The sequence below is a fragment of the Balaenoptera acutorostrata genome, chromosome 19, assembly GCF_949987535.1.
Source record: "Balaenoptera acutorostrata chromosome 19, mBalAcu1.1, whole genome shotgun sequence".
NCBI classification, from domain to species: Eukaryota; Metazoa; Chordata; class Mammalia; order Artiodactyla; family Balaenopteridae; genus Balaenoptera; species Balaenoptera acutorostrata.
The window spans coordinates 59,916,247-59,941,989 of NC_080082.1; the positions used below are offsets into that span (position 1 = coordinate 59,916,247).

The following is a 25,743-nucleotide window of genomic DNA, read 5'->3' on the forward strand; positions in this document are numbered from 1 at the left end:
GGCGCAGCTTGCGTAATCTCAGTTCCCCGACCAGGGATTAAACCTGGCCGGGCCCTGGGCAGTAAAAGCCTGGCATCCTAACCACTAGACCACCAGGGAACTCCCAATGGGGCTCATTCTTATGGAGCAAGAGCCCGAGGCTGGAGGCGAGAGTGACTTGAGCAGCAGAGATGTGATTTGAATCCAGGGATTTCAGGTAATTTAAAAATGAGTCCTGGGCTTCCCTGGTGGCGCAGTGGTTGAGAATCTGCCTGCCAATGCAGGGGACACGGGTTCGAGCCCTGGTCTGGGAAGATCCCACATGCCGCGGAGCAACTAGGCCCGTGAGCCACAATTACTGAGCATGCGCGTCTGGAGCCTGTGCTCCGCAACAAGAGAGGCCGCGATAGTGAGAGGCCCGCGCACCGCGATGAAGAGTGGCCCCCGCTTGCCACAACTAGAGAAAGCCCTCGCACAGAAACGAAGACCCAACACAGCCATAAATAAATAAATAAATAAATAATTAAAAAAAAAAAGAGTCCTTACAGAGCTGGAGGGGATAAACTATCCTTTGCTGGCTGTCTTTCTGCCTCATGTTTAGAGAGCAATGTAGACGTCCTATAGCAGGGACGCTGGAAAAAACCACTCCCCCAAACAAAACAAAAACAGCCTCAATCTTCAATAATAGGGATTGGCTTTAAAAATGATGGTTTACATGAAAAGATGCTCAACACCGCTAATTATTAGAGAAATGCAAATCGAAACTACAATGAGGTATCACCTCACTCCGGTCAGAGTGGCCATCAGCGAAAAGTCTACAAATAATAAATTCTGGAAAGGGTGTGGAGAAAAGGGAACCCTCCTACACTGTTGGTGGGAATGTAAAGTGGTGCAGCCACTATGGAGAACAGTATGGATGTTCCTTAAAAAAACTAAAAATAGAACTACCATATGAACCAGCAATCCCACTTCTGGGCATGTATCTGGAGAAACCTCTAATTCACAAACATACACACACCCCAATATTCATAGCAGCACTATTTAAAGTAGGCAAGACAGGGAAGCAACGTAAATGACCATTGACAGATGAATGAATAAAGAAGCCGTGGCATATATATATATATATATATATATATATATATATATACACATACATACATATACATACACACACACACACATATATATATATATATATATATATATACAGTGGAATATTACTCAGCCAAAAAAAAGAATGAAATAATGCCATTTGCAGCAACATGGATTATCAAACTAAGTGAAGTAAGCCAGACAGAGAAAGACAAATATCATATGATATTGCTTATATGTGGAATCTAAAAAAAAAAAATAAAGATACAAATGAAATTATAAACAAAACAGAAATAGAGATATAATTAGAAATACATTTTATAATATAAAATATAAATATATTATAAGATGTATTTCTAATTATAACCCATTACTCACATACATATATATGAGTATAAATATGTATCACTGAAGATATGGCATTTCCTTAACTTCTGTAAGGCATTCATATTTTTTTGTCTGTTTTTTAATTTTTAAAAATCCTGTTTTTGACCCGTTAAACGGATTTCAGGACTGACTAACGAGTCAGAACTGTAGTTTTAACTGACGTTAAGTGTATTATACCACAGTTAAAAAAAAATACCCATAAAATTCTACAAGTATTGACACAGAAATCTCTAAGGTATCACCTTAAATGAAAAAGTAAGTCAGAGACCAATATACGTAATATGATTCCATTAAAAAAACCCACACATTATGTGTGTATGGTTGCATGTGTGTGTGTGTTGCTGTTATTACTGTTCAGACACACTTCTGAAATTTGGGAGAAGATTTTTGTTTTTCTACAAGGGGCACAAATACATGTGTGATTTGGAAAACTCAAAGAAGGAAAATAGAGGGGTGGTAAAGAGAGGCATCTGGGATGGGCCTGAGCCCCGGTCCCTCCATGGCCCCCGCCGGCTCCCTCCTTTTGGGACATACCTGAGGTATTGATCCAGTGACTGCGCTGTCCCACGAGGCCTTCTGGGTTGTCAAGAAACCTGAGAGGGCAGAGGTACATGTGAAAGGCCTTTTAGGGAAGGAGAGCAACCTTCTGAAACTGGATGTCTGGTAGATGTGCCCTAGTTCTCATTATTCACGGTAGTTATGCCTTGGACACTGAAGGAGCGAATTCTGAGCCAGGAGTTTACCAGAAGCACAGCTTCCAATTGCAACATTTTTACCAACTGATCAATACATCACCTGGTTTTACCTGTGTGCCTAAAGACATCTTATTTAATATAATGTTGAGTCATTCACATGGATCTCTGGCCCAACAGCACTATAGTTCACACCTGAAGGAGGCTTATCTCACTCACGTATTTCCTTGCGCTTAGCACTTCATCACTATGCTTGGGGCCATTTTAAACAGCAAAATCCCCCCCAAAAAGCATAAAAGTGTGGAAAATGTGGCACTAAACAGACCACATGAAGGACACTTGTGAGCTGAAACAAGAAGGCAGAGTGTCGCCTTGTTCAACCTCGGCTAGGATCATGTGCATCGGGCAACTCAAAATTTTCTCCACTCTGCGTGTCTGAGAATGACTTTGAAAGCCATTCAAAGTATTGATTTTGGGGTTACAAATACATTTTAGGGAAGAGGTCAATTCACAAATACAGAATCTGTGAATAATGAGGATCAACTATCTGTCTATCCACACACATTTGTATACATATACATGTATAAATACACAGACACACAGACACACACACACACACAAACACACTCTTGGACCACTCAAGAAAAATGAAAGTTGTGGGGGGAGGGATAAACGAGGAGGTTAAGGACCTACTGTATAGCACAGGAAACTCTACTCAATATTTTGTAATAATCTATAAGGGAAAAGAATCTGAAATAGAATATATATATGTTCACATATATATTCATATATATATTCATATATATATAACTGAATCACTGTGCTGTATAATGAAACTAACATGCTGGGGACTTTCCTGGTGGTGCAGTGGTTAAGAACCCGCCTGCCAATGCAGGGGACACGGGTTTGATCCCTGGTCCAGGAAGATCACACATGCCGTGGAGCAACTAAGCCCGTGCGCCACAACTATTGAGCCTGCGCTCTAGAGCCTGTGAGCCACGACAGCTGAGCCCTCGTGCCACAACTACTGAAGCCCGCACGCCTAGAGCCCGTGCTCTGCAACAAGAGAAGCCACCGCAATGAGAAGCACGCCCACCGCAACAAAGAGTAGCCCTGCTCTCCGCAACTAGAGAAAGCCTGCATGCGGCAACAAAGACCCAATGCAGCCAAAAATAAATAAATAAAATAAATTTATTCCCCTTCCCCTCCGCTACAGCCCAGAAGTCCCCAAGCCCCACCCTCCTGCTCCCCAACACTCTCTGCCCCATCCCCGTCTCTGTCCACGGCTCTAAGCCCAACTCAGGCCTCACCCTTTCTCCCTGGACCCCAGCCTCCTCCCCAGCTTTCCATGCACCACCCCCCCCACAGCCCCAGAGAGTCTTTCTATGCCCAGAGTGGACCCTGCCCCTCCCTGCTCACAGCCCTCCTGTGGTTCCCCAGTGCCCTGCTGGGAAACCTCTGGCACCAAAGCCACCAGCCCCTGTGGCTTTGTCTCCCTGACTTCCTCCCTCCCGTCTCATGCTCCAGTCACACCAAACTCCTTCTAGTCCCCCAACCAGGTCACACATCCACCCACATCTCCTGGCCTCTGTACATACTGCTCCTCTGCCTTTGGCAGCCTTTCCCCACCTTGACCCCCAGTACGTGGCTGCTCTCCCTTCTGGACATGGCTTGAGGGCTGGTCCCCTGGAAGCTTCCCCTGGACCCCTGCAGGTGCAGGAAACGGATCCCTGCCGAGTGTTTGCACACCCTGCGCATAGGTCCACGGATCCCCTACAGCTACTGTCATATGTGCACAAGAAGGGCTGGGTCTGACCCTTGTCTCTCCCTAGCAGCCTCAGGATGTATGTGGTAAATGATTGAGCGAGCGAGTGATGGCAGAAAAGGGCTGTGTCAGCCTCTGGACGTTGTAAATTGTGTGAGCAATTCTCCCATCACAGGCTGTCACTGTGTTCGTGGGACCTCCCCGCCCAGCGGCAGCCTTGAGAGCAGGGACCCAACTCCGACCGTAGTCTGTGCTTTCCCAGCTGGGAGCCTTGCACAACAGTAAGCCATGGGGAACCAAATTGCCTTCCTCTTTCTTTATTCATTCATTGTCATGAACTAGAACTTTCAAAAAAATGAATACATATTTGCTGAGTGAATGGAAAAAAGCCACGCACACCAGTAAGACTTCGGAGAGGACAGGTTAGGGCTCCGGAAAACGTGCATGTGGCAACACTGCCCCCTTGTGGGCCCTTTGGTTACTGCCTCAAGTCAACCGACAGAGGCTGGGCTGGGGGTGTCTAGAATGAGTCCCACATCACCACTGATGCTCCCTGTGGAGCATCTTCATGTTCCCCGCCCTCCCGCTGTGACCGTGGCTGGGATCTGGGGTTCTGGAAGGAACTCTTACTTATTCTGAAGTCACTGATATGAAAATGATTACTGAGACCTATTTTATTTACTCTGCGTCCGACTTGGCAAGGGCAGAGCCTCTTAGTGAAGCATTTCACAGTCACATTTGATTAACTCCTGTGAAGGGGAAGGTGGGAGAGAGGTGAAAAGGGAGATAAGACTGTTCTTAGGAGTTCGAGGAGGTAGAGGGAGGGAGGATCCAACCCAGTGGAGCCTCAGGAAGCAGGTTCAGAATGTACGAATGAACGAACAGAGGGTTCACATATGTGACATGCTGTCTGCCCAGAAATCTTGCCTCCCCTTTGCCTGCCTGGGAAACTCCTCGGCAGACCGGGTCAGGCGCCTCTTGGGTAAGGGCTCCCAGCAGCCCCGAGGCAGGTCACGTGCCTCCCCCCTGCTCCCACAATGCCCCGGGGCTGCCTCCACCCTCACAGGCACCGCCCACTTCCTGCCTGCGTGTCTCCCCCCCCCCCCCCCCCCCCCCCGCCCCGGCCTGGGAAACTCCAAGGCTGGGGCTGCATCTGCCCGACCCGTGTGCCCACGCGGAAGCCCAGGCCTGGGTGTGAAGAAGGTTCACGCCTTCTTTCCTTAGTCGTTCATCCATCCTGCAACTATCTCATGAGCACCCACAACGTGCCAAGCGCTGTACTGCGAACAACACAGTGACAAGAGAGCTGACGCGGTCCCTGCCTTCAGAGAAATCCGACTAAAGGGGGCACTGCGGAGGAGTCCGCTACCTGGCGCCCGGTGTCACTCCTCCCCTGCGATGGCAGAATCCCAGGGGTCGGCAGCCACGGGCTGGAGACATTTCCCAGCCCCCACTGCAGCTTGGGGTGGCCACGGGACCAAGAGACATGTCATTTCCGGTCCTGCCCTCTAAAAGCAACGGGAGTCAGTGGCACTAGAGCTCGCACCCAGTATGAGGGGGGGCCGAGGTGCTCCACAACCCTTGGTCTCCTACCTCGGGACTGTTAGTGAGAAGGAAGTAAAGATCTACCTCCTTTGAGCCGCAGTCTTTCGGGGTCTCCTCGTAAGAGCAACTCAGCCTCGTCACTAACACAGCAGAGCGCTTCAAGGAGCAGTTCACAAACTTCAGCCTCACTTAACCGCTTTAGCGGCTGGGCTGTGGCCTCTGACTACTTGTGTTGCTAATTCTGTGACTCGTTTTCACCTGGCTTCAATGCAAAAATGGAAAACTAGACAATAAGTGCAGAAAGAAATTAAGAAAGCAGGGAAGTGGGCTTATGTTCTGGCAGGTTCTGATGCAGAGGAAACCTGGGAGCTGAAAGCTGCTCTTTCTCTGTCGTCTCTTCGTCCTTCAGCAGAGGTGTCGGGGCATATCAGCACCGAAGTGGGACCTCCTACTTGCCTCCCTGCCTTTCTGGAGGTGATTCATCTGTCACCACTGCCATGAGACCTTCCCTGGCCTTTAAACGTAAAACAGCAGGCATGCCCACACCCTGACAGGCCCCCTGATGGCTACCCAGGGTTCCGACCCGATGGCCCCCACCGTCTGACCTCTGCCATGCTGTGTGTTTCACTGTCTCTGTACTGTCTATCTCCCCCATTAGAAAGCGAGTTCCCTGAGGGCAGGGATGTTTGTCCTAGTTACTCCTGTACCCCCAGGCCCTGGAATAGAGCCTGGTGCATGGGAGGTGCTCAACGAGTATTTGGTGAGTGGAGGATGTCTGCATCCAAACACCACCAATCCACGTGCGATAAGCCTCCCATACTTGGGAGATACTAGCTTCCAGGTGAAAGGGCCTCCTCTGGAGTCAAATGACCTGGGAGCAACTCTAATCAGCTGTGTGACCTGGGCTGATTACCTAAGGTCTCTGTGCTTTCAGATCATGAGCACACTTAGCTCAGAGCTGCTCTGAGGATGACACAGGGGAGCACTGCCCTCACTGCCCGGCACAGGAAAGTGTACAATAAAGGTCAGCCTTGAACAGGTCATTACGGGCAGGCCAATGTGACGGGCGTCCCTTCCTCTGAGCGTAAACAAGCAGGAGACCTGATGCAGTGGGGGCGAGGGAAGGGCTCCCTGGGGAGTGACAACTAAGCTGAAACCTGAAGGAGGGTGAGATTTGGGGCATGGCATCTGGGTGTGTGTTCCATCGGCATAAATCAAACATAACGTATTTCAAACACAACATATTTTTCAAGGACACAGCTACATCTAAAATTAATTGAGGAGAAGCACTGAGCTTCTTTAACAATGTAAAGTTAAAAAAATACAGCATTGAGTGAAAGAAAGAAAGAGAATGAAATTTAGAGCACAGTACCATTTATGCAACTTAAATACACTCATCATATGTTGTATAAGGACATACACGTGTCTATACAAACTTATTTGAAAGCAGTAGTCAGAAGCAGTAAAGTTGATGCACGTGTAATGATGGGGTTAAAGTGCTGAGTGAAAAAAGCCAGAAACAGGTGAGATTCAGAACAGAATACCATTTATGCAAGTCAAATACACACAGTGCCACCACCGTCATGCAAGTTTAAGGATACAAGTACATTTACACAAGCATATCGGTAGGACATATATTCAGCAAGTATGTGTGTCCACAGTTGAGAGATCGGAAGTTGGGGGATAATAAAGGGGGCAAAATAAAATGAGAGAGAGGCTCAACACGAACCAACAACTGAGAACTGAAAAGTACGACAGACTCAATGCTGTTCACTGGAGAGTTTTTCTTCTTCCCACTCTGCACACTTTTCCTGGATAATCTCTCACCCTCTCCCAGGGCTTCTGCTGACAATTCCTGAGACACTGCTGGGGTCTAAGGCTCCATTTGGACTTCATTCCTGCACTTCAGATGGGAGAGCCAACCATCTCCTGGATGGCCCCTCCTGGATGACTCCTCTTGGGGCAACTCTCATGCCCCAAGGCTATACCAGGTCTTGAATCCCAACATGTGGACTTGCAGAGCTTCCCTGTGTCTAGCTGTCTACTGTCCTTGGTGCTGAAGACCAAAGCCCCTGTGCTCGCTTCCCTCTGCGCCCAGCTGCCCTCTGTCCTTGGTGCTGAAGACCAAAGCCCCTGTGCTCGCTTCCCTCTGCGCCCAGCTGCCCTCTGTCCTTGGTGCTGAAGACCAAAGCCCCTGTGCTCGCTTCCCTCTGCGTCCAGCTGCCCTCTGTCCTTGGTGCTGAGCAGCACCTCCCTTCCACCGAGGTGCCCTGTCCTTGGTGCTGAACCACACCACCCAGCTCTTCCGGTTTTACCCCGCCGTCCTTGGTGCTGAACGTCTAAAACAGAACTAGCAGGACCGGGCACTTTTACATGCAGAGGTGAGGGAAGCATGTAAAAGAGGCCAGTGTTGCCAGATGCTGAGGCAGGGCCCAGGCCAAATTGTTCCGGTTGCCCGTGTGTCCCCGTGGGAGTGAATGAATCATGGTGTCCTGTACACTGTGAGCATTTTCTACAGGCCAGGCTCTGTGCTGAGCGCTGTGTACCTGACTCCCCTGAATCCTTCCACAGCCCCCTGAGGTGGGTGCTAATAGGATCCCACCTGATGGAGGGCACTGAGGCTCGTGGAGGTTAAGCTGCCCACCCAACACCCTGCAGCAATGGGGCTGGAGTCTGACCCCAGGCAGTGTGCTCCAGAGCCCACGCTCCTGTCTGCTGGAACGGACGGTAGAGCGGATTCCCGAGAACCGCAGAGGCCTCGACTCTGCCAGATGCCACCTCCCCCTCTTTTCTGTTCCCTGTTGGGTTCTGGGCTTCAGCCCCACCTGCAGGGGTGCTGGGCCAGTGCTGGGCTCTGCTGACCCCCAGACTCACTTCTGTTTCAGCTCCATGATATCCTCGGTGTTGGGAAGGCACTTTGTCCATGGCAGGGTCCCATAAAGCCACTTCAGCAGACAGTAGCCCAGGGTCTGGAGGTCACTGCGGCGGGAGGGCCCTGGGGAGGGAGGGGAGGAGGTGGCGGCTCAGTCCAGATGTTCCGCTCACTGACACCCCCCCCTTCCTTTCTCTCATGGACTCAAGCACGGGCTCACACACTCAACCACCCAAACATACAGGCTCTCGTCTGTTCATTCACTTTTCACTCACCTACTCTCAGTCCCTCATGCGTCTCTCAATTACTCATTCAATCCCTCAGCCATCCCTTCATCCCCGCCTCTTTCATTCATGCACCTATTTGTTCAATGAGTCCTCAGAGCCCTGTGTGCCAGGCCCCCTCCCACATTCTTAAAACACAGGTTAAGAGTTTGGTTGGGTCCCAGCCCTTGACAGTCCTTGACAGTCCAGTGGAGAGACAGTTATAGCGTGGGATCACCTGGGTTATAGAGGAGACAGAACAGGGCATGAGGGAACGCAGAAGGATGGGCACTGAACTCAGCCTCACTCAGTAGGGGAGGGCAAAGGAGACAGCAGGGTTTGATTTTTCTTATGCTTCCTAAATCACATGATGTAGACAACACTCCATATAAGCATTCAACAAACACGGAGAGTTGACTGTGCCAGACCTTCGCCCTCTGGTGCTGGAGGCACAGGTACCATCGCTTCCCTGGGGGAGCTTAGTGTAGTGGGAGGATGCGGGCAGGCACATGGATGGTCATGATATCAAGGGGTTTGGGAAAGAGAGGCCGAGACCTCCTCCAGGAATCTTCTTCTCAAAGTGCTCTCTTCTCTCCGCATACACCTTCCTTGGATAATTTCATTCCCACCCCTGGGTTTCAACTGACAACTCCTGAGATACTGCTGACATCTGAGTCTCCATCCAGACCTCACTCCTGTGCTGCAGACGTGGATAGCCAATTGCTTCCTCAACAGCCCCTCCTAGATGACTCTTGGGCAACTCGTACGTTCCAAGTCTACACAGATCCTGAACGTGAACCTCTGGACCTGCAGGGCTTCCTTGCGGCCAACCGCTCAGTGTCCTTGCTGCTGGGCTACTGCCCCACAGTGCCCTAATGTGTGGGGGCGCTATCCATGGTCCTGAGTCCCTACTATGGCTCCCCCACTCAGCCTGACTCCTGTGTTTGGCCATCTGCTGTCCGTGGCTGTGAAAACCTACAGCTGCCCTTGTCCGAGAAGCATGTCTCCATGGTCCCAAACCCCTTCTCTGGCCTCTTACCACATCCCTTGTGCACATCCATGCTAATGAACTCAAGGTCCCCCTCATGTGGGCTCCTGCTGCCTTCGGTGTACGCCACGTGTCTGCCATCTGGCGAATAGCGGAAGGTGAAGCCGTAGCCTGCCAGGGTCACCTGTGTGGACGTGGGGAGAAGCCATACAGTTTGAAGGTTAGGAGCTCGGATTCTGGAGTCAGAGATTTCAATCGTGGGTGCAGTTTGAAACATAATGCCGAGCAGTACAGAAGGGTGTGAAAAGAACACAAACCAACTGTCCCCCATCACTGCTCAGCCCCCCTAAACCCACTGTCCAGAAGCAACCACTAATATAGATGCTTATGTGTTATTTCACATCATTTTCTTTAAATAATCAGTAAACACATGCGGACGGGGAGGGGGCTCTAGTTTTCCACACATGGATCACACTCTACCTCCTGCTGGGCACACGGCTCACTGCACTTTAATAGTGTATTAACTCTAGAGCCAGACAGACCAGGTTCCAATGCCAGCTTGGCCCTTTAGTGGCCATAAACTTTGGTTAAATTATGAAACTTCTCTGTGCTTTGATTTCTCCATTTGGAAAATGAAGATAATGATAGTCCTCACCTTGCAGGGTTGTTAGGAGGCTTACCTGAGTTTAAAACAAAAAGTCCGTATCTACTAGACACACAAAGTTAGCCACATCAGCTTTTTAATGGCTGCATTTTTAAAAAATATTTAATTAATTAATTAATTAATTTATGGCTGCGTTGGGTCTTCGTTGCTGTGCGCGGGCTTTCTCTAGTTGCGGCGAGCGGGGGCTACTCTTCACTGCAGTGAGCGGCTTCTCATTGCAGTGGCTTCTCTTGTTGCAGAGCATGGGCTCTAGGCATGCAGGCTCAGTAGTTGTGGTGCATGGGCTTAGTTGCTCTGCGGCATGTGGGATCTTCCTGGACCAGGGCTCAAACCCGTGTCCCCTGCATTGGCAGGCGGATTCTTAACCACTGAGCCACCAGGGAAGTCCCTAATGGCTGCATCTTATTCTGTCGAATGGAGAGTAGACAACTGTTGGCTTTGGCCATGTGAGACCTGCATCTTTTTCTGCTGGTCACAGTTTGTGATGGTTAATTTTATGTGTCAGCCTGACTGGGCCCCAGGGTACCCAGACATGTAGCCAAAGGTTATTCTGGGTGTGTCTGTGAGGGTGTATCTGGATGAGATGAATACTGGTATCAGGAGACTGAATAAAACAGACCACCCTCTCTAGTGTGCACGGGCCTCATCCGATCAGTTGAGCAGAACACACAGGCTGAGTGAAAGGGAATGCCTCCTGCCTGACCACTTGAGCCGAACATCAGCCTTTTCCTGCCTTTAGATGTGAACAGAAATATTGGCTCTTCTCGGGTCTCGAGCCTGCCAGCTTTCAGACTGGAAATCACACAATCAACTCTCCTGGCTTTCAGGCCTTTGGGCTCTGACTAGACCACATTAGCAGCTCTCCTGGTCTCCAGCTTGGCGACTGCCCATCTAGGTCCCTAGATCAGCTTCCATAATTGTCTGAGTCAATTCCTTATAATAAACCTCTTTCTCTCTCTTACATATATATACACACACACACACATACACATTCTATTGGTTCTGTTTCTTTAGAGAGCTCTGACTAATATGGTTCCAGGATTTTTCTCTGGGATCACCCCTCTCCAATTCTCAGTCCATGTGTTTGAAGTGGGGTTCACCTGATTTATTTCCACTGGGGTTGCTAAACTGAGGGGATTTGAGCTTCATTTGCTGGTATTTATTTTGTTACCATAGGGAAGACAGTTTGCCTGATTATGAGCAATGCAAACACAAGAAGAGCCCAGGAATGGAAGAGCCAGCTTCCCAATGACAGGGCCTGAGTTCTTAGATTCAGCCATGCTTGAAGCCAGTGAAGTCCTAGATTTTTCCACTCCATGGAGCAATAAATTGCACTTGGCCCTTTTTAAACTTTTTTTTTTCCTTTTTCTTTTTTGCTTAAGGCATGTTAAATTGGGTTTCTGTCATTAGCAGGAGTAATTAGAATTTACTTTAAAATACTAATTAGTACTCTGCTGGGAGTATATATTTGAGGTTTTCCAATTTTACTGTCACAATCAATGTTGTCAGGAACATTTTGTACATGTATCTCCGAATATATGGATAAGATACGTTCCTAAAAGAGGACCCGGTGGATCAAAAAACATATGCATTTTAATTTTGACTGCTATGTTCAAATTACCTTCCAAAAAGGTTGCCCATTTCATACTTCCAATAGTATATAAAGAATTCCTAGTTCCTTACATCCTTATCAGCAAGAGATATTATTTTTAATTTTGTCCACCCAAAGGGTAAAAATAGTGTATTTTAAGTTTAATTGCCATGACTATTAGGGAGGTTGAGCATCTTTTCATACATTTAACTAACCTGTGGATTTCTTTTTCTACGAACTGCTTTTCCTATCCTTTGTCTATTTTTCTACTAAGTTACTTATCCCTTCTTATTTATTTGAAGGAACTCTTTATACGTGATGGATAGCAATTCTTTGTCTGCAGTAAGCATTGTGAAATAAATGCAGGTTTTGAGACAGGTGAGCTCCTGAGCCCAGAGAGCCCCCAGGATGGGGGAGGACCTGGCTATTACCTGGCACAAGTCCTCTGGATTCACAAAGATATTCTCAGCTGTCACATTGCCATGAACGTACTCATTCTCATGGAGGAACTTCAGCGCATCCAGCTGGGGGGAAGAAAGCAAGCATCTCCATGAGCAGCAGGCTAACACAAAGCTCCGGAGGGAACCCCCACTGTTGGGCCTGGGGTCACGTGGTGCTACTTGTGATGGGGGTGGGGTGGTGGTTCAAGCCTGACTACTCCTAAGTGAAGCATCAGGAAGCCCACCCTGACAGCACACCTAAGCATGTCTTCTAATTAAGCCTTTGAAAAATTCAGCATTAAAGCTGATATTTGGTTTTCCATTGACCTCTTCTGTCTATCTCTTAGCTGACCTCAGGAGGGGAAGAAGCGGGTTACTTATTGACCCCCTGCAAGAAAGAAAACCCAGCACTCATGTACATCAAAGAGGTTTTGTCTCATTCGCCCTAGGGAGCAGAAATACATTTAGTTAAGTAATTTATATTTTGATCTCTAGCTCTGACTTTTCCATTGAGCTCATATATTGAACTGCCCAGGTATTCTTACATCTCGACTACAACCCAAGCCCCCGTCGACTCCAAGGCTCTACTGCCCACCAAGTTCTGCTTGTTCAAACTCTCCATCCCCACAGCCCAGCTCCTCCTCAGGCCTGGTCCTCTCTGTGCTGACCTCACCCAGCCTCCATCTCCCCACTCCAGCCCGTCCCCACACGGCCCACAGGGTCTTTCTACACCCAGAGCTGACCCTGTCCTTCCCGTATTCCCAATCCTCGCGTGGCTCCCTGGCGCCCTCGGGACAGAGGCGCCCTCGGCCCCCCAGGCTGGTGTTCAAGGTCCTGCATGATCTGGTCACTGCTGAGCTCTCCACAGCAACCTCAGCTGTTACCTTTCCCCTCCTCACGTCACGCTGCAGACACTGAGCGTAATGACCTTCGGGACTCACCTGATGTGTCACTCCCTTGCCACTTCCATCCCTCCAGCAATTTACACTGGGTCCTCTTATTCTTCGTCACTTCTAGTCGAAGCACTTTTCACAATTTGTGCAACTGTGACTTAATATCATCCTCTCCCACTAGACATAAAAACCATGATTGTGCTGACCCCCATGGTACTCCCAGCCCCTGGGATAGTGTCTGATTCCCAGCAGGGACCTGATAAATATTTAATGAAACGATGGATGAAGGAAGGAATGAATGAACGAAAGTCTTGTGCTCTCTCTCCCACACCAGCCTTTGCCTAAGCTATATCCTTGGCCTGGAATGTTCTCCCCATGCATCTCAACTCCTACTCTACCCAGCACCTTGCTATTTCCCACTCTTGATTTAGAAATGACCTCTACCAGGAAGTTCAACTGAACCCCTCAATTTAGGCTGGGCCCCTTCCTCCAACTGCTACTGTCTCCTGAACATCCCTCATGACAATACTTATCACTCTGTTTTTTTTTTTTTTTGGCCGCGTTTCACGGCATGCGGGATCTTAGCTCCCCAACCAGGGATCGAACCCGCGCCCCCTGCACTGGAAGCGTGGAGTCTTAACCACAGGACTGCCAGGGAAGTCCCACTTGTCACTCTGGTTCTAACAGCCTGGTGTTCAGCTGTGTTGGTCACCGTGCTCGCCCAGTGCCCAGCAGAGGGAGGTGCGGGCTGAACGTGTCAATGAGCAAACAGACCGATAAACTAGGAGCCGGGGGGCCATCCTCCGGACGGGAGCCTGCAACCCTCAGGTGCTTACCAGCCGGCAGGCCATCTGGAACACAGACCTCACTGACATCACATGCTTCGGGTTGTCATCCAGGATCGACTGAAGGCTCCTCCCCAGGATGGGGAACACCAAGAACCTGGAAGACATGAGTGTCCCAGCAAGTGGGAGAGATGACAGGGGAGGGGATGGAATACAGGCCACCAAGGATAGGGTGTGGCTGGGGGCTACCAGATCCCGGTCCTGGGTGAGATGAAGGGTTCGGATTGGTGGGGGACCAGCCTGGCTCAAGGCTGGGGGAAGGAAGGAAGCAACTATCTGGCCAATGGCTCCAGGGTCCCAGCCATGCCTGGGCATGTGACAGGGAGAGAAAGGAAGGGGCCAGTGAGGCGAGTGGCAAGTGAAGTGACTTACCTGTACTTGTTCTGGTGAACGCCAAAACCGACGCAGGTGGGGATGGCCAGCTGCGGGGTCGAGTACCGCTTTTTCCACTTGTTCACTGTGGGAGGCAGGGGCCTGAGAGGTTAGGGCCCACCTGGCCCTGCACCCACAATGGACAGCAGCCCGTTCTCAGACCAGAAGCAGAGCGCGCCCGAGCCCAGGCCACACACTGGGTCTCCTGGTTGGTGACGTTGCCTCTGTGGGTGCGTGACGGCGAGGGGGTGACGAGAGGGGGTGTGAACATGGGAGAAAGCACTGACAAATCTGGAGTGAGCGGAAGGGGTAAGAGCGACAGCGTAACCTCTGAATTCCCATGTAGAGCTAATGAGATCGGGGAGTGTCTAAACTGGTCACAGTGTCACTACATGTCCGCCCACCTTCCAGGATCTCAGTTGGATGGTACAGATCCAGCGGTGTGCTGATAAAAGTTTAACAGCTGGTTGTCTGGGGAAAGATAGCCCTGATTTGTCATGTTTGCCGATTTCTGTGGTGTAAATACTTCCCAGTATGGCCAATTTCAAGCTACCAATGTGGTATCATGGAAGACGGAGTTGGAAAGAGAGGCAGTAGCGTGCCCTTACATGGTATTTCCACCACACAGACACGGTGAATGTAAACAACCTCAAGAATATAGATAATAGGGACTTCCCTGGCGGTCCAGTGGTTAGGACTCCGCGCTTCCGCTGCAGGGGGCATGGGTTTAATTCCTGGTCGGGGAACTAAGATCCCACACGCCAAGAGGCATGGCCAAAAAAAAAAAAAAAAAGTCTAGCTGATAGAAAATGTAGACAAATAATTAGGAAGGGATGAGCTTTGAGTATTTATTACCCTTGCTCTTAATTTGACTGTAAATTGATAAAATTAATTTATGATGGCTATGTTTTATTCATTTATTTATTTATTTATTTATTTAAGATGGCTATGACTGAAAGCTTGGAGGGCAATTTTATTTTTTTAAAAAATATTTATTTATTTATTTATTTATTTGGCTGTGCTGGGTCTTAGTTGCAGCATGCAGGATCTTCGTTGTGGCATGTGGGATCTTTAGTTGTGGCATGCAGGATCTAGTTCTCTGATCAGGGACTGAACCCAGGCCCCCTGCATTGGGAGCGCGGAGTCTTAACCACTGGACCACCAGGGAAGTCCGATGGCTATGTTTTAATAACTGGCTTGCAGTATTTGTGAAAATTTAACACTTGGTGCTCAAGAGCTGGTACGACGAGCCAGCCTCAGCCCACTGTCCGCTGTCTGTCCTCTGGAGCCTGAGGCCCGAGGGGTGATGGGAGCAAACATGGGACTTTAATTTAATCCCCACCCTTCCCACACCTTCAGGGAGAAGCCAGTTGTTTTGACCAAGCTGGTACCCCCAACTCTTCCCCCACTTGCCCACTTCCCTGAGGAATACCTTGCAAAGGCTTGGCGGCCCGCTGGAAGAAGTTCTGCTCAATGAACAAGCGCCCATTCTTGGCATCCTAGTGGAGGAGGAGAGGGGAAAAGCTGTCACACTGGAATCTCTTAGGCAAGGGCTCCAAGGTCATCACTGGCCATGGATTACCCCAGGGTAATGCCAGCAATAACTCAGGTTCCCCACGTCCTGCACATCAGAACCAAATTCCCTAGGGTGCTCCATGTGAACACATATCAGAGACTTTGAGTCACTGCCCAGGTTCCTTTTCTTTTACAATAGGATCTACAAGTTTTCCCTAGACACACACCCTTCAGCTAAAAACTACATTTCCCGGTCTCCCTTGCAGTGAGGAATGCCCAAATGACCAAGTTCTGGCCAATGGGGATGTGAGCAGAAGAGATACGGGCAACTTCCAGTTTACGCCCTTAAAGGGCTAGGGCAGGCTCTCCCCTTCCTCTTTTCTTGTTCCAATTGGCTGGAATGCAGATGAGATGGTAGGAGGTGGAGCAGCCATCTCAGCCCATGAGATGAACGTTATAGATTGAGGGGCCTGGAGCAACAAGAGAGAAGGAAAGTAAGCCCCTGGTTTATGGAACCATCATATCAGCCCTGGACCACTGCTCCAGGCTGTTACATGGAAAAGCAATAAAATATACTTGTTTAAGCCATAACTAACATTGGGTCATTTTTTCCAAGCAGTCAAACCAAATATTTTAATTAAACATAACTAGTACAGCTGGGTTCTTAAGAGCACAGGGTCAAAGAGAACTGGGTTCAAATCTCAGCTCTGCCCTTCATTCATTCTTTCTATAAAGCACCTATTATGTGCCTAGTATTGTTCTGGGCATTGTCAATACAGCAGTGAACAAAGCAATTTGCATAATGGGCGTCCCTGGGCAAGCGACCGAGCCTTTATCTCCTCATCTGTTAAATGGGAAACGCGGTAACCACCCCACAGGTTTGATTATGAAACTCTTAGCCCAGGGCTGGGCGTAGGACAGGCTCTCAGCAAGCAGGTGCTATCACTCATCTGCGAGCCTGGTTCAGGAGCACTTGCTCCGAACCACTCACACGGCCTCCATCTAGGGCCAAAGGAGGGCACCCGACCCAGCCGTCCCAGGTTTCCGGCGCTTGCCCAGACACACAGCCAGAAAGCATCAGAGCCAGGGCTCACGGGTGGACCCGACTGCGGTTTCTGAGGGGCCCCATGTAGAAGAACCCAAGGCCCAGAGGGAGACGCGCCCCACCCAAAGTCCCACCGCTCCTTGCGGGCCAAGGCCGTGCTCTCTGGCTTGCCCAGCCCACGGAGGGGCTCGGAGGTCAATGGTGCATTTGCTAACGCCCCAGGCCCTCCCCTCAGTGCTGCCCCCCCCGGGGGCCACTCACTAGTTTCAGTGAGAATCTTTGTTTCTGGGGACTTGACTCGCAGGCAAAGGCGGAGCTGGGCTCAGCTGTGGACAGACGAAATGAACAAGGTTATCACCTAGAGGGCAGGTGAGGGTCACTGTCCTCAGAGTGACAAGCAGCAGCTGCGGTCAACGGGTTCCCACAGGCTCAAGTGCATTCTCCACTTTCATGACCTGCTCCTTCCTATTGTCAAACAGCTTCCTTCTTTCTCTGTTAATACACAACTGTGCACAAAGGGTAATTAACCCTGAGACTGCTCTGCTCGGAAAGGCCTGCGCGCAAGGCTGAACCTTGGCTGGTGCCTGCGGATCAGCTGGGAAGCTTCTAGGATCCCTAACCAATAGAAGGGGCTCCCGGCGCCCAAGCTATTACGCTGAACACCTGCTTTCCTTCTGAGAGTAGAATTTTGGTACCTGCCAGGCAGAGGGTGCCTGTGTGACCAGCATCCAATAAAAACCCTGGGCGCTGAGTCTCTAATGAGCGTCCCTCTAACGAGCATTTCATGTGTGATGTCACACCTTGTTACGCATCCCGTGTGACTCCAAGGGGAGGGGGACTCTGGAAGCTGGCGCTGCTTCCCCCGGACTTACCCCATGTGCCTTATCCCTTTGCTGTGCTGTGTCCTTCTGCCGTAATAAATTATGACATGAGTATGACTATAGGCTGAGGCCTGTGGGTCTCCCCAGTGAATCACTGAGCCCGGGGGTGGTCCTGGGGCCCCTGACTCAGCAGCTGTATGCATTTGTCTGCATATATGGATGTGTGGCTGAACCACACTGACTCCATCTCATCAGGGTCATCTTAGGCCCACTGTCCTACCCCCTCCCCCTTCTGCGTGACAGAGCTCTAGCCTACTCATGAGGAACGCACCCAAGCCAGATAAGTTCCTGATTAACTTTAAGCCTTCCTCTGAAAACTGGAAGAATGACTTTTGCTGACGCAGATGGTTCACGGTCCACGAGGAATAATGGTTATGAGACACCCCCCAGGGGGAGGAAAAACCCGGTTCCTGTTGGCGCAGACGTGCTTCTCCCTTGGAAGTCAGATTCTATCTTTAGCTTTGGCCCCTTTAAATCCCCCTGTACCCCTTCTGGCAGCACAGAGTGCAGTTGCAAATGCTTCCAGATTGCTGTCCGCGGGATCCTACCCATATGTAAGGTACCCACAATAAACTTCGTAACTGTACTTTTTTATGGGGCTGTCCACTTCGTTTTCTTCTATCTCAAAGTTCCTTCTCAGCTCAGGGGATACTATTCAATATCCCCGTCTTTGAACAATGTCTAAGTACCGTGTGATGGACGCAGATCCCCTTGCAGGAGGACCTGTTCCGCTAGCCCCACGCAACCCGGGGAGGCCACTGCTGCAGCCTTCAGCCCCTCAGGGATGCCCTCAGCTGCAAGTCCCAGGGAGGCCCATATCCAAAGGCTGATGGAGGGTGATATAAAGGCCCAGCCGTGTGGGCCTAACTCAGAACCACACTGAAGGACCACTTCTGCTCCAGAGCCCCCACGGGGCCAGCCGAGGCGATCCCTGGGCTGCACGGCTCTGTTTCTCCGCCCGCCCCACCACTCCCTTCCCCTCCCCTCTGCAGGTGCTGATCCCTGGGGCACTTCCTCATGAACACCCTGCATGCTTGCCCCATTCTGCTTAATCACAAACCCTGCAAAGTCTGCTGCCCCGTGCTAAGTGTGGGCTTGACACACATTGTTTCCTCTAATGCTCAGGACAGCCCGAGGAAGGTCTAATACGGTGTTACTGTTATTACTATTACGGTGGCTGTGGTTGTTAGTTCCATTTTTTTTTTTTTAAGAGAGAAATGGAAAATTTTATTTGAGCCAAATTTGAGGATTATAACCTGGGAAAAGCATCTCAGAAAGCTCTGAGAACTGTCCCCTGTTAGCTCCACTTGACGGATGAGACGAGAAAGCTGAAGCTTAGTGAGGCCAAGTGACACGGGAGGCTTTGTGCCACGTAGATCTGGGCTCAAGCCCAGCCCCTCCATCAACTCCGTGACTTGGTGTGAGGTGCTAAACCTCTCTGGGCCTCCGCTCCATGTCAGTAAATAGGACTAATGAAGCCCACCCCTGAGATTGGATGCAAGGATTCAGAGGGGTCAGTAGGAATAACAATAGTAGCAGCTGAGCAGGAATCATAGCCAGCTTCACCCGTTTTTGTTTTTGGCCATGCTGCGTGGCTTGTGGGATCTCAGTTCCCTGACCAGTGACTGAACCCGGCCCCTTGGCAGTGAAAGCACAGAGCCCTAACCACTGGACCGCCAGGGAAGTCCCCAGCTTCACCCTTTGTATGAGCTGCTCAGTGACGCCCCCACCACAGCCCAGCATCACACTGGGTGCCCCGGGAGCGCTCAGTGTGGCAGCTTTTAAAATATAATCAGCCGAGGGCCCACAGCTGGTAAGTGGCAGTGCGGCACTGGCCTAGGTCTAGCTCACTCCCAGGAGCTCATGAACCGAACCATCGTCATCCATCCCAGCCGGCTCTCTGCGTCCTCCTTCCTTTTCTCTCTTCTTTCCCACCCTTCCTAACCATCCAGGTTGGTGTTGTCTGAGACACGGAACTAAGAGGCAGACAGGTGACAAAGTTACCTAGAAGCCACCCTTGCCTTCAAGAAGCTCCAGCTGGAGCCGGGCAGGAACCAGGGCTTACAGATTTAAGGCCAAAGGTGACCTGAGCCCAGCCTAAAGGAGGGAAATGTGGAAAAATCATGGATCTTGGGGGAGAGAGGCGTCCTTCCCACCTGTGGGGAGGGGGTTTGGGGGGATCTTTGAGGGGCATGCAGGAAATGGCCGGGGCACCTCTCAGGCATAAAAACAGTACCTGCCTCACAGAGTTACCTCAAGGTCCGAGGAAAAGCACCAAAGAACCACATGCCTGACACTCAGAGGCAGGCAGAACAGCTGGCAATTTAAATACGCTTTTCCTGCACTGCTCTGAAGATTATGAAGGGCTTTTCCCCTCCACTCTTCTCACTGGCCCTCCCACCGACTGCCGGGGAGTCAGCTGGGCAATTCCCATTACAGAGAGCAATCGACAGAGGAGGAAGGGCAGTGGGCTTGGCCGAGGGCCTCAGCAGAGCCGGGCTGTAAACGGCTCCAGACCCTGCGACCTGGGAGACCCCTGCTTGATGCAAACCTGATATGTGTATGCAAAGTCCCTACGTGTGACAAATGCAGACAGGGGTGTGGCAGGCAGGCAGGTGGGAGCCTCTGATGGCCAAGAGACAGGCGACATTGAACTTGGAGCAACAATGCTGTGCTGGGATACATCACAACCAGAATAACAGGAAGCGTTGATACGGTGCTTTTGCTATTTTCCTGCTCATCGTTCTACTCATTTAACTCTCTCAACGACAACCCCGTGAGGTTGGTGCTATTACACTCTCCATTTTGCAGGTGAGGAAACTGAGGCGCAAGGTCATGACATCCCTCGAGGAAGATCAGACAACGAGCTGCCGAGCTGCCGGCAGAGGCAGAAGCCTAACTCAACTGGTCTGCCTATGCTTTCCCACCTCCCCAAACCCGGCTGGGGACCCCGGGCATCCCACGCCCCACCGTCAGCAACACCAGGATCCTGACGCTTCCTGCCTATGCTTTCCCACCTCCCCAAACCTGGCTGGGGACCCCGGGCATCCCGTGCCCCACCGTCAGCAACACCAGGATCCTGACGCTTCCTGCGCGTGTTTCCAGCCTCCGAGTCTTTGCCTGTGCCGTGCCTCTGTCTGGCCTGCCCTTCTCTGGCCCAACCTCTGTTGTGGGCACAGCTGAAAGGCGCTTAATAAAAGAACAGTGATTCCACCTGACAGTTACCAGCTGACAGGGTCTCTCCATCTTTGGAGGGCACGTCTGGGACGGCCTGACTCAGTGGTTCTCAACCGTGGGCGGTTCTGCCCCCCAGTGGGCATCTGGCCACGTCTGGAGACAGTTTTGGTCGTCACGACTGGGAGAGGGGACGGGTAAAGGTCGAGGATGCCGCCAAACACCCTATTGTGCACAGGACGGCCCCCACAATGAACGCCAAGGGTGTCGGGGCCGAGGGTTAACTGTGTACTGAAAACAAGCCCTAAAGGGCCCCTGGGGGACCTCTCGAAAAGGGAGGCAACCATTCTCCCAGAGCAGCTGAAACCGAGGACCAGGGAGAGGCTCAAGGCTGCCGCTGGGAGAAATACGTCGTGTTAAGGGGCTGCAGGTGGAGAGAACCAATGGCAGGTCCTTGTAGGTGTGATTAAATTAAGGGTCCTGTGCTGCGGGGACTGTCTTGGATGATCCAGGGGGACCTAATGTAATCCTACAAAGGTCCTTATAAAGAGGGAGGCAGAGGGAGATTTGACCACAGAAGAGGAGAAGGCGATGTGATGGTGGAAGCAGAGCCTGGGGTGACGTGCTTTGAGGATGGAGGAAGGGGCCACAAGCCGAGGGATGCAGGCGGCCTCTGGGAGCTGAACAGGCAAGGAAACGGATTTGCCTCTGGAGCCTCTTGGAAGGACTAGCCCTACCCATCTCTCTCTTTCAAATTTTATTTTTTTGGTTGCGCCGTGCGGCGTGTGGGATCTTAGTTCCCTGACCAGGGATCGAACCCGTGTCCCCCGCAGTGGAAGTGTGGAGTCTTAACCACTGGACCACCAGGGAAGTCCCTTTGCCCATACCTTAACTGTAGCCCCGAGAGACTGATTTCAGTCTTGTGACCTCCACAACTAGAAGAGAATAAATGTGTGCTGTCTTCAGCTATTAAGTTTGTGGTGATTTGTGACGGCGGCCACAGGCAATGAATACAAGCCCCGAACCTCCATCCACAGGGGGGCAGGCCTGGACTTGAATCCCCCGTTGCTTCTCAGAAACAACTCTCCACGCACACCGCAGGTGCAGGAATTTACATGGTTGCCTCGGTGACAGGTCTCCCAAACTGGGCCAGGGAGACCAGGGAGGGTGACGTTATAATTCAGTGTTTCACAGAGTAAGAGAGAGTGCCAACTCACAGGGCTGTAATGGGAATCAGGTGAGTTAACAGACATAAAGAACTTAGCGGGGAGTGGAGGGAGGCCCAGAGTGGGCTGGAAGTGTCAGCTGCTATAATAAAAATCACCATTCTGGTTGCTGCTGTTTTACTCTCACTGTTTTCAACTACATCTTCCCGACTGGTGCAAACCGGCAGAAGCCAAAGGCAACCTGTCCTGGGGTAACGCCGCCCTGAGGCACATCCACATGCAGCCCCTCCCCACTGTGCCCGAGCCAGCGCCCGGGCCTCGCACCGGGCAGGTATCTGCGGGAGAATGAATGATGCTGGCAGGCTGGGAAGGGGTCTCATCAAACAACCCGAGACACAAAAGATGAAGACACACGGCCCAGAGCATTTCCTTCCTAACCTTGCACTGTGGGTTTCTGATGTGAGGACACGGCTGGTTTTTTTCCTTCAGATGCCTCCTGCCCTGTTTGCCTTTTTTCTCCCTCTTCCTTCCCGGCCCTCTGGGCCTCTCCCTATCCTTCTCTCTCCCCAGCCTTTCTTGTTCTTGGTTCTGCCCCTCTATCCTTTCTCTTCCTCTCATTCCTTCTCACCCCGATTCCCTCCTCCTCCCTCTCTTGTGGTGTAATGGTTACGAATTACACCTAGGTTCAAATCCCAGCTCTGTCACTTTTGAGGCTGTGTGACCTTGGGCGAGTGGCTTCCCCTCTCTGTGCTCCAGCTGTAAGATGAAGTAACATGAGTGCCTCCCTCCTAGCGTGGCTGGGAGCATTAAATGGGCCCCGGAACAGCGCCTGGCATGGAGTGAGTGCTCCCTAGTGTCGCTTTATGCTCTCCTCTCTCCCTCCCTCGCCCTCTGTCCCTCCATGACTAATGCTACCTACCTCCGCCTGAGAAGATCCCTTTACCGTTTTCCAAGCTCACTGCCTCTGTCCCTTCTCACCATTTGGGACCAAGAGCCCCAGGAGGTGGGCAGGACACCATCTCTCACTTTTCCAACAGGGACATCAAGGCAGAGCTGCTCACCCAGGCTCACTCAGTGTGCCAGAGCCAAGTCACGACTCCACCTGGGTCTGTTTCTTTTCTTTTTTTTTGGCCTTACCGCACAGCACGTGCGATCTTACCTCCCTGACCAGGGATTGAACCCGTGTCCCCTGCAGTGGAAGTGCAGAGTCCTAACCACTGGACGTCCAGGGAAGTCCCCGCCTGGGTCTGTCTCAAATGCGGCTGCCCTGCCCTCCTGCCCGGGCTCTAACGCAGGATGGCCAACCTGAGGCTCGAAGTCGCCTGCACCCGTGTCTGGCCGGCCGGTGCTTCCAAATCAGAGATCTCCTCTCACAATCCCGGCCTCTGGCTCCTCCTGCAAGCTTGGAAGCTCTCTAGAGCCACACCTCTGTCTAGTCATTAACACCCCTGGGCTTCACTTTCCTTACCTAGAAAATGGGGATAATGACCTTGCTGACGTCAGGAGGCTGTCGTGAGAATTAAACGGGGTAAGAAGTATAAAGCAAACATATGTCCACGTGAAAGCCTGTACATGCACGATCACAGAAGCATTACTCATCATGGCCCAAAGTGGACATAGTCCAAACATCCACCAGCTGATAAACTGATCAACCAGATGTGATATATACACACCCTGGAATCTTATTCAGCCATAAAACAGAAGGAAGTTCTGACGAAGGTGACAACATGGCTGGACCTTGAAACCATCGTGCTGAGGGGAAGAAGCCAGACACAAAAGGCCAGAGAGAGTATCGCTCCATTTATCTGAAATGTCCAGAATAGGCAAATCCATAGAGACATAAAGTAGATTAGTGGTTGCCAGGGGCTGGGGGGAGAGGGATGAGAGTAACTGGTAGAGGTACAGGGTTTCCTTTTGGGGTGACAGAAATACTCTGGAACCAGATGGTGGTGACTCATAAAACCACATAAAGTGCTGAGAACAAGGCCTGGCCTGGAGTAAGCACTCAGTTAATGCTAGTTTGATTAATACTAACATTTCCAGTGCAGCTATTTTTTCCTTCATTGTAACAAGTTGTCTTGCTGCATTTCTTGTTTAACTATTGTTTTGTTTAACTTTTAAGCCCAGCCCTGCTTCTTCCCGTCCCACTGATAAGAAAGCCTGGAGCTTCCTCTTTTGGTGACGGCAGAGATTCAAACCACATGAGGCCCTGGCCCAGGCAGAACCCTCACCCCAGCCCCACCCCTTAACCACAGTAAAAACCGGGGCCAGGTGCTCTTCCTTGTTCTCGCAGAGCTTCTCCCCCCACCAGCGATCTCAATCACGCAAGCAGTAAACCTTTCGTATCCTCATCGGTCTCAACATTCAAACCAAATTTGGAGGAAGGGTCCATCCTATCTCTGCAGGACAGACAACAGTCATCACTGTCCTTATCTTCCGGCCACACTGGGCCTGCACTCCCACGTGACAACAGTAGGTGGCAGTGGAGAAGAGTGTCCTCTTTATCCAGGGCACATGTGCTCTGGTTGGCCACAGTCCCCGCCACTCCCCATCGCCTGACTCTCAGCATCCTGCACTCATCTACTCTACCTTCCCAGCCGCTGCAGGTGCATAGGTTTGTAGTCCCAGCTCTAAGAGAAAGCTGCCTCGAGGCAGGTCTGCAGTTGGGATAGGCTCCATCTCCACTCTCAGAAAGTGGTTCCCTCCCCTTTGCCTTGGCTCCAAGACGGGCCCAACCCAGCCCAGCCCAGCCCCGCCCAGCCCCGCACCTGCCCGCCTGTGGACAGAGTGTACCTTCATAGAGAATGCCCTGGCCATCCCTGCTCTGGAGGCATCTCAGCTTCCAGTGCTGCCCACTCTTGTCTATCAGCACCGTCCCCACTGGCAAAGCCTTGAGCGAGGTGGTCATCCGGCTCCGCTTCAGCGTCTGAGGGCTCTGCCTGGTTGTCTGAGGGCTGCTCTGGGAGGTTGGGGATCTGCTCCAGCACCCTGCAGGAGGATGGTCAGAAGAAAGAGAAGGCGGCATCCGGGAGAGAAAAGTTGGGTGGGTAATCAGACGGTGCTCATAATACTGTTCATTTATTCATTTGTCCATTCAACAAAAGCTTCCTGGGACCTTTCACGGATCCTGTGTGCTGAAGCTGGGGACCCAGACATGAGTCGGATCTGGACCCTTCCCTCGGGAGCCTCTAATTTGGTGGGGGAGACTGACCTGGACACAGCTGGTCAGAACTGAGTCTGAGACAGGGCAGTGCAGAGGAATATGAGAAAGAGATTGACTGTGCCTGCAAAAGTCAGGGGAGGCTTCTGGAGGAGGGGACATTTGAGTTGGGTCCTACTGGACGAGCAGAAGTTTACCAGGGAGGAAAAAAAAACCATTCCAGACATTCAACCCAAAACATCCTAAAACAGGACCTGGCTTTGTGCTGAGCATGAAGAGGGACCAGACATTTGTTAGACTGAGGCCCTGCCCTTGAGGGGCTCCTAGACTGGCAAGACAATGTGGGCGGTGTGGTGAGATAGGGACACAGGAAAAGATATTCCCTGCTTCACTCCTCCCACCCGCCACCCACCC

General features: G+C 51.1%; 1 protein-coding gene across 8 annotated transcripts in view; it reads right to left on the reverse strand.

Annotated features, from left to right (window-relative positions):
* VRK3 (VRK serine/threonine kinase 3) overlaps positions 1-25,743 on the reverse strand; it is a 47,345-nt gene that overhangs the window by 4,620 nt on the left and 16,982 nt on the right. For all 8 annotated transcript variants that reach the window (XM_007184919.3, XM_007184917.2, XM_057533581.1 and 5 more), the window contains 9 exons: positions 24,963-25,157; positions 17,210-17,274; positions 15,821-15,887; positions 14,389-14,473; positions 14,008-14,113; positions 12,270-12,362; positions 9,635-9,767; positions 8,335-8,455; positions 1,993-2,051 (listed from right to left, as the gene is read on the reverse strand). In XM_007184919.3, coding sequence (XP_007184981.2) covers positions 1,993-2,051; positions 8,335-8,455; positions 9,635-9,767; positions 12,270-12,362; positions 14,008-14,113; positions 14,389-14,473; positions 15,821-15,887; positions 17,210-17,274; positions 24,963-25,157 — 924 coding nt within the window. The remainder of the gene's footprint in view (positions 1-1,992; positions 2,052-8,334; positions 8,456-9,634; positions 9,768-12,269; positions 12,363-14,007; positions 14,114-14,388; positions 14,474-15,820; positions 15,888-17,209; positions 17,275-24,962; positions 25,158-25,743) is intronic.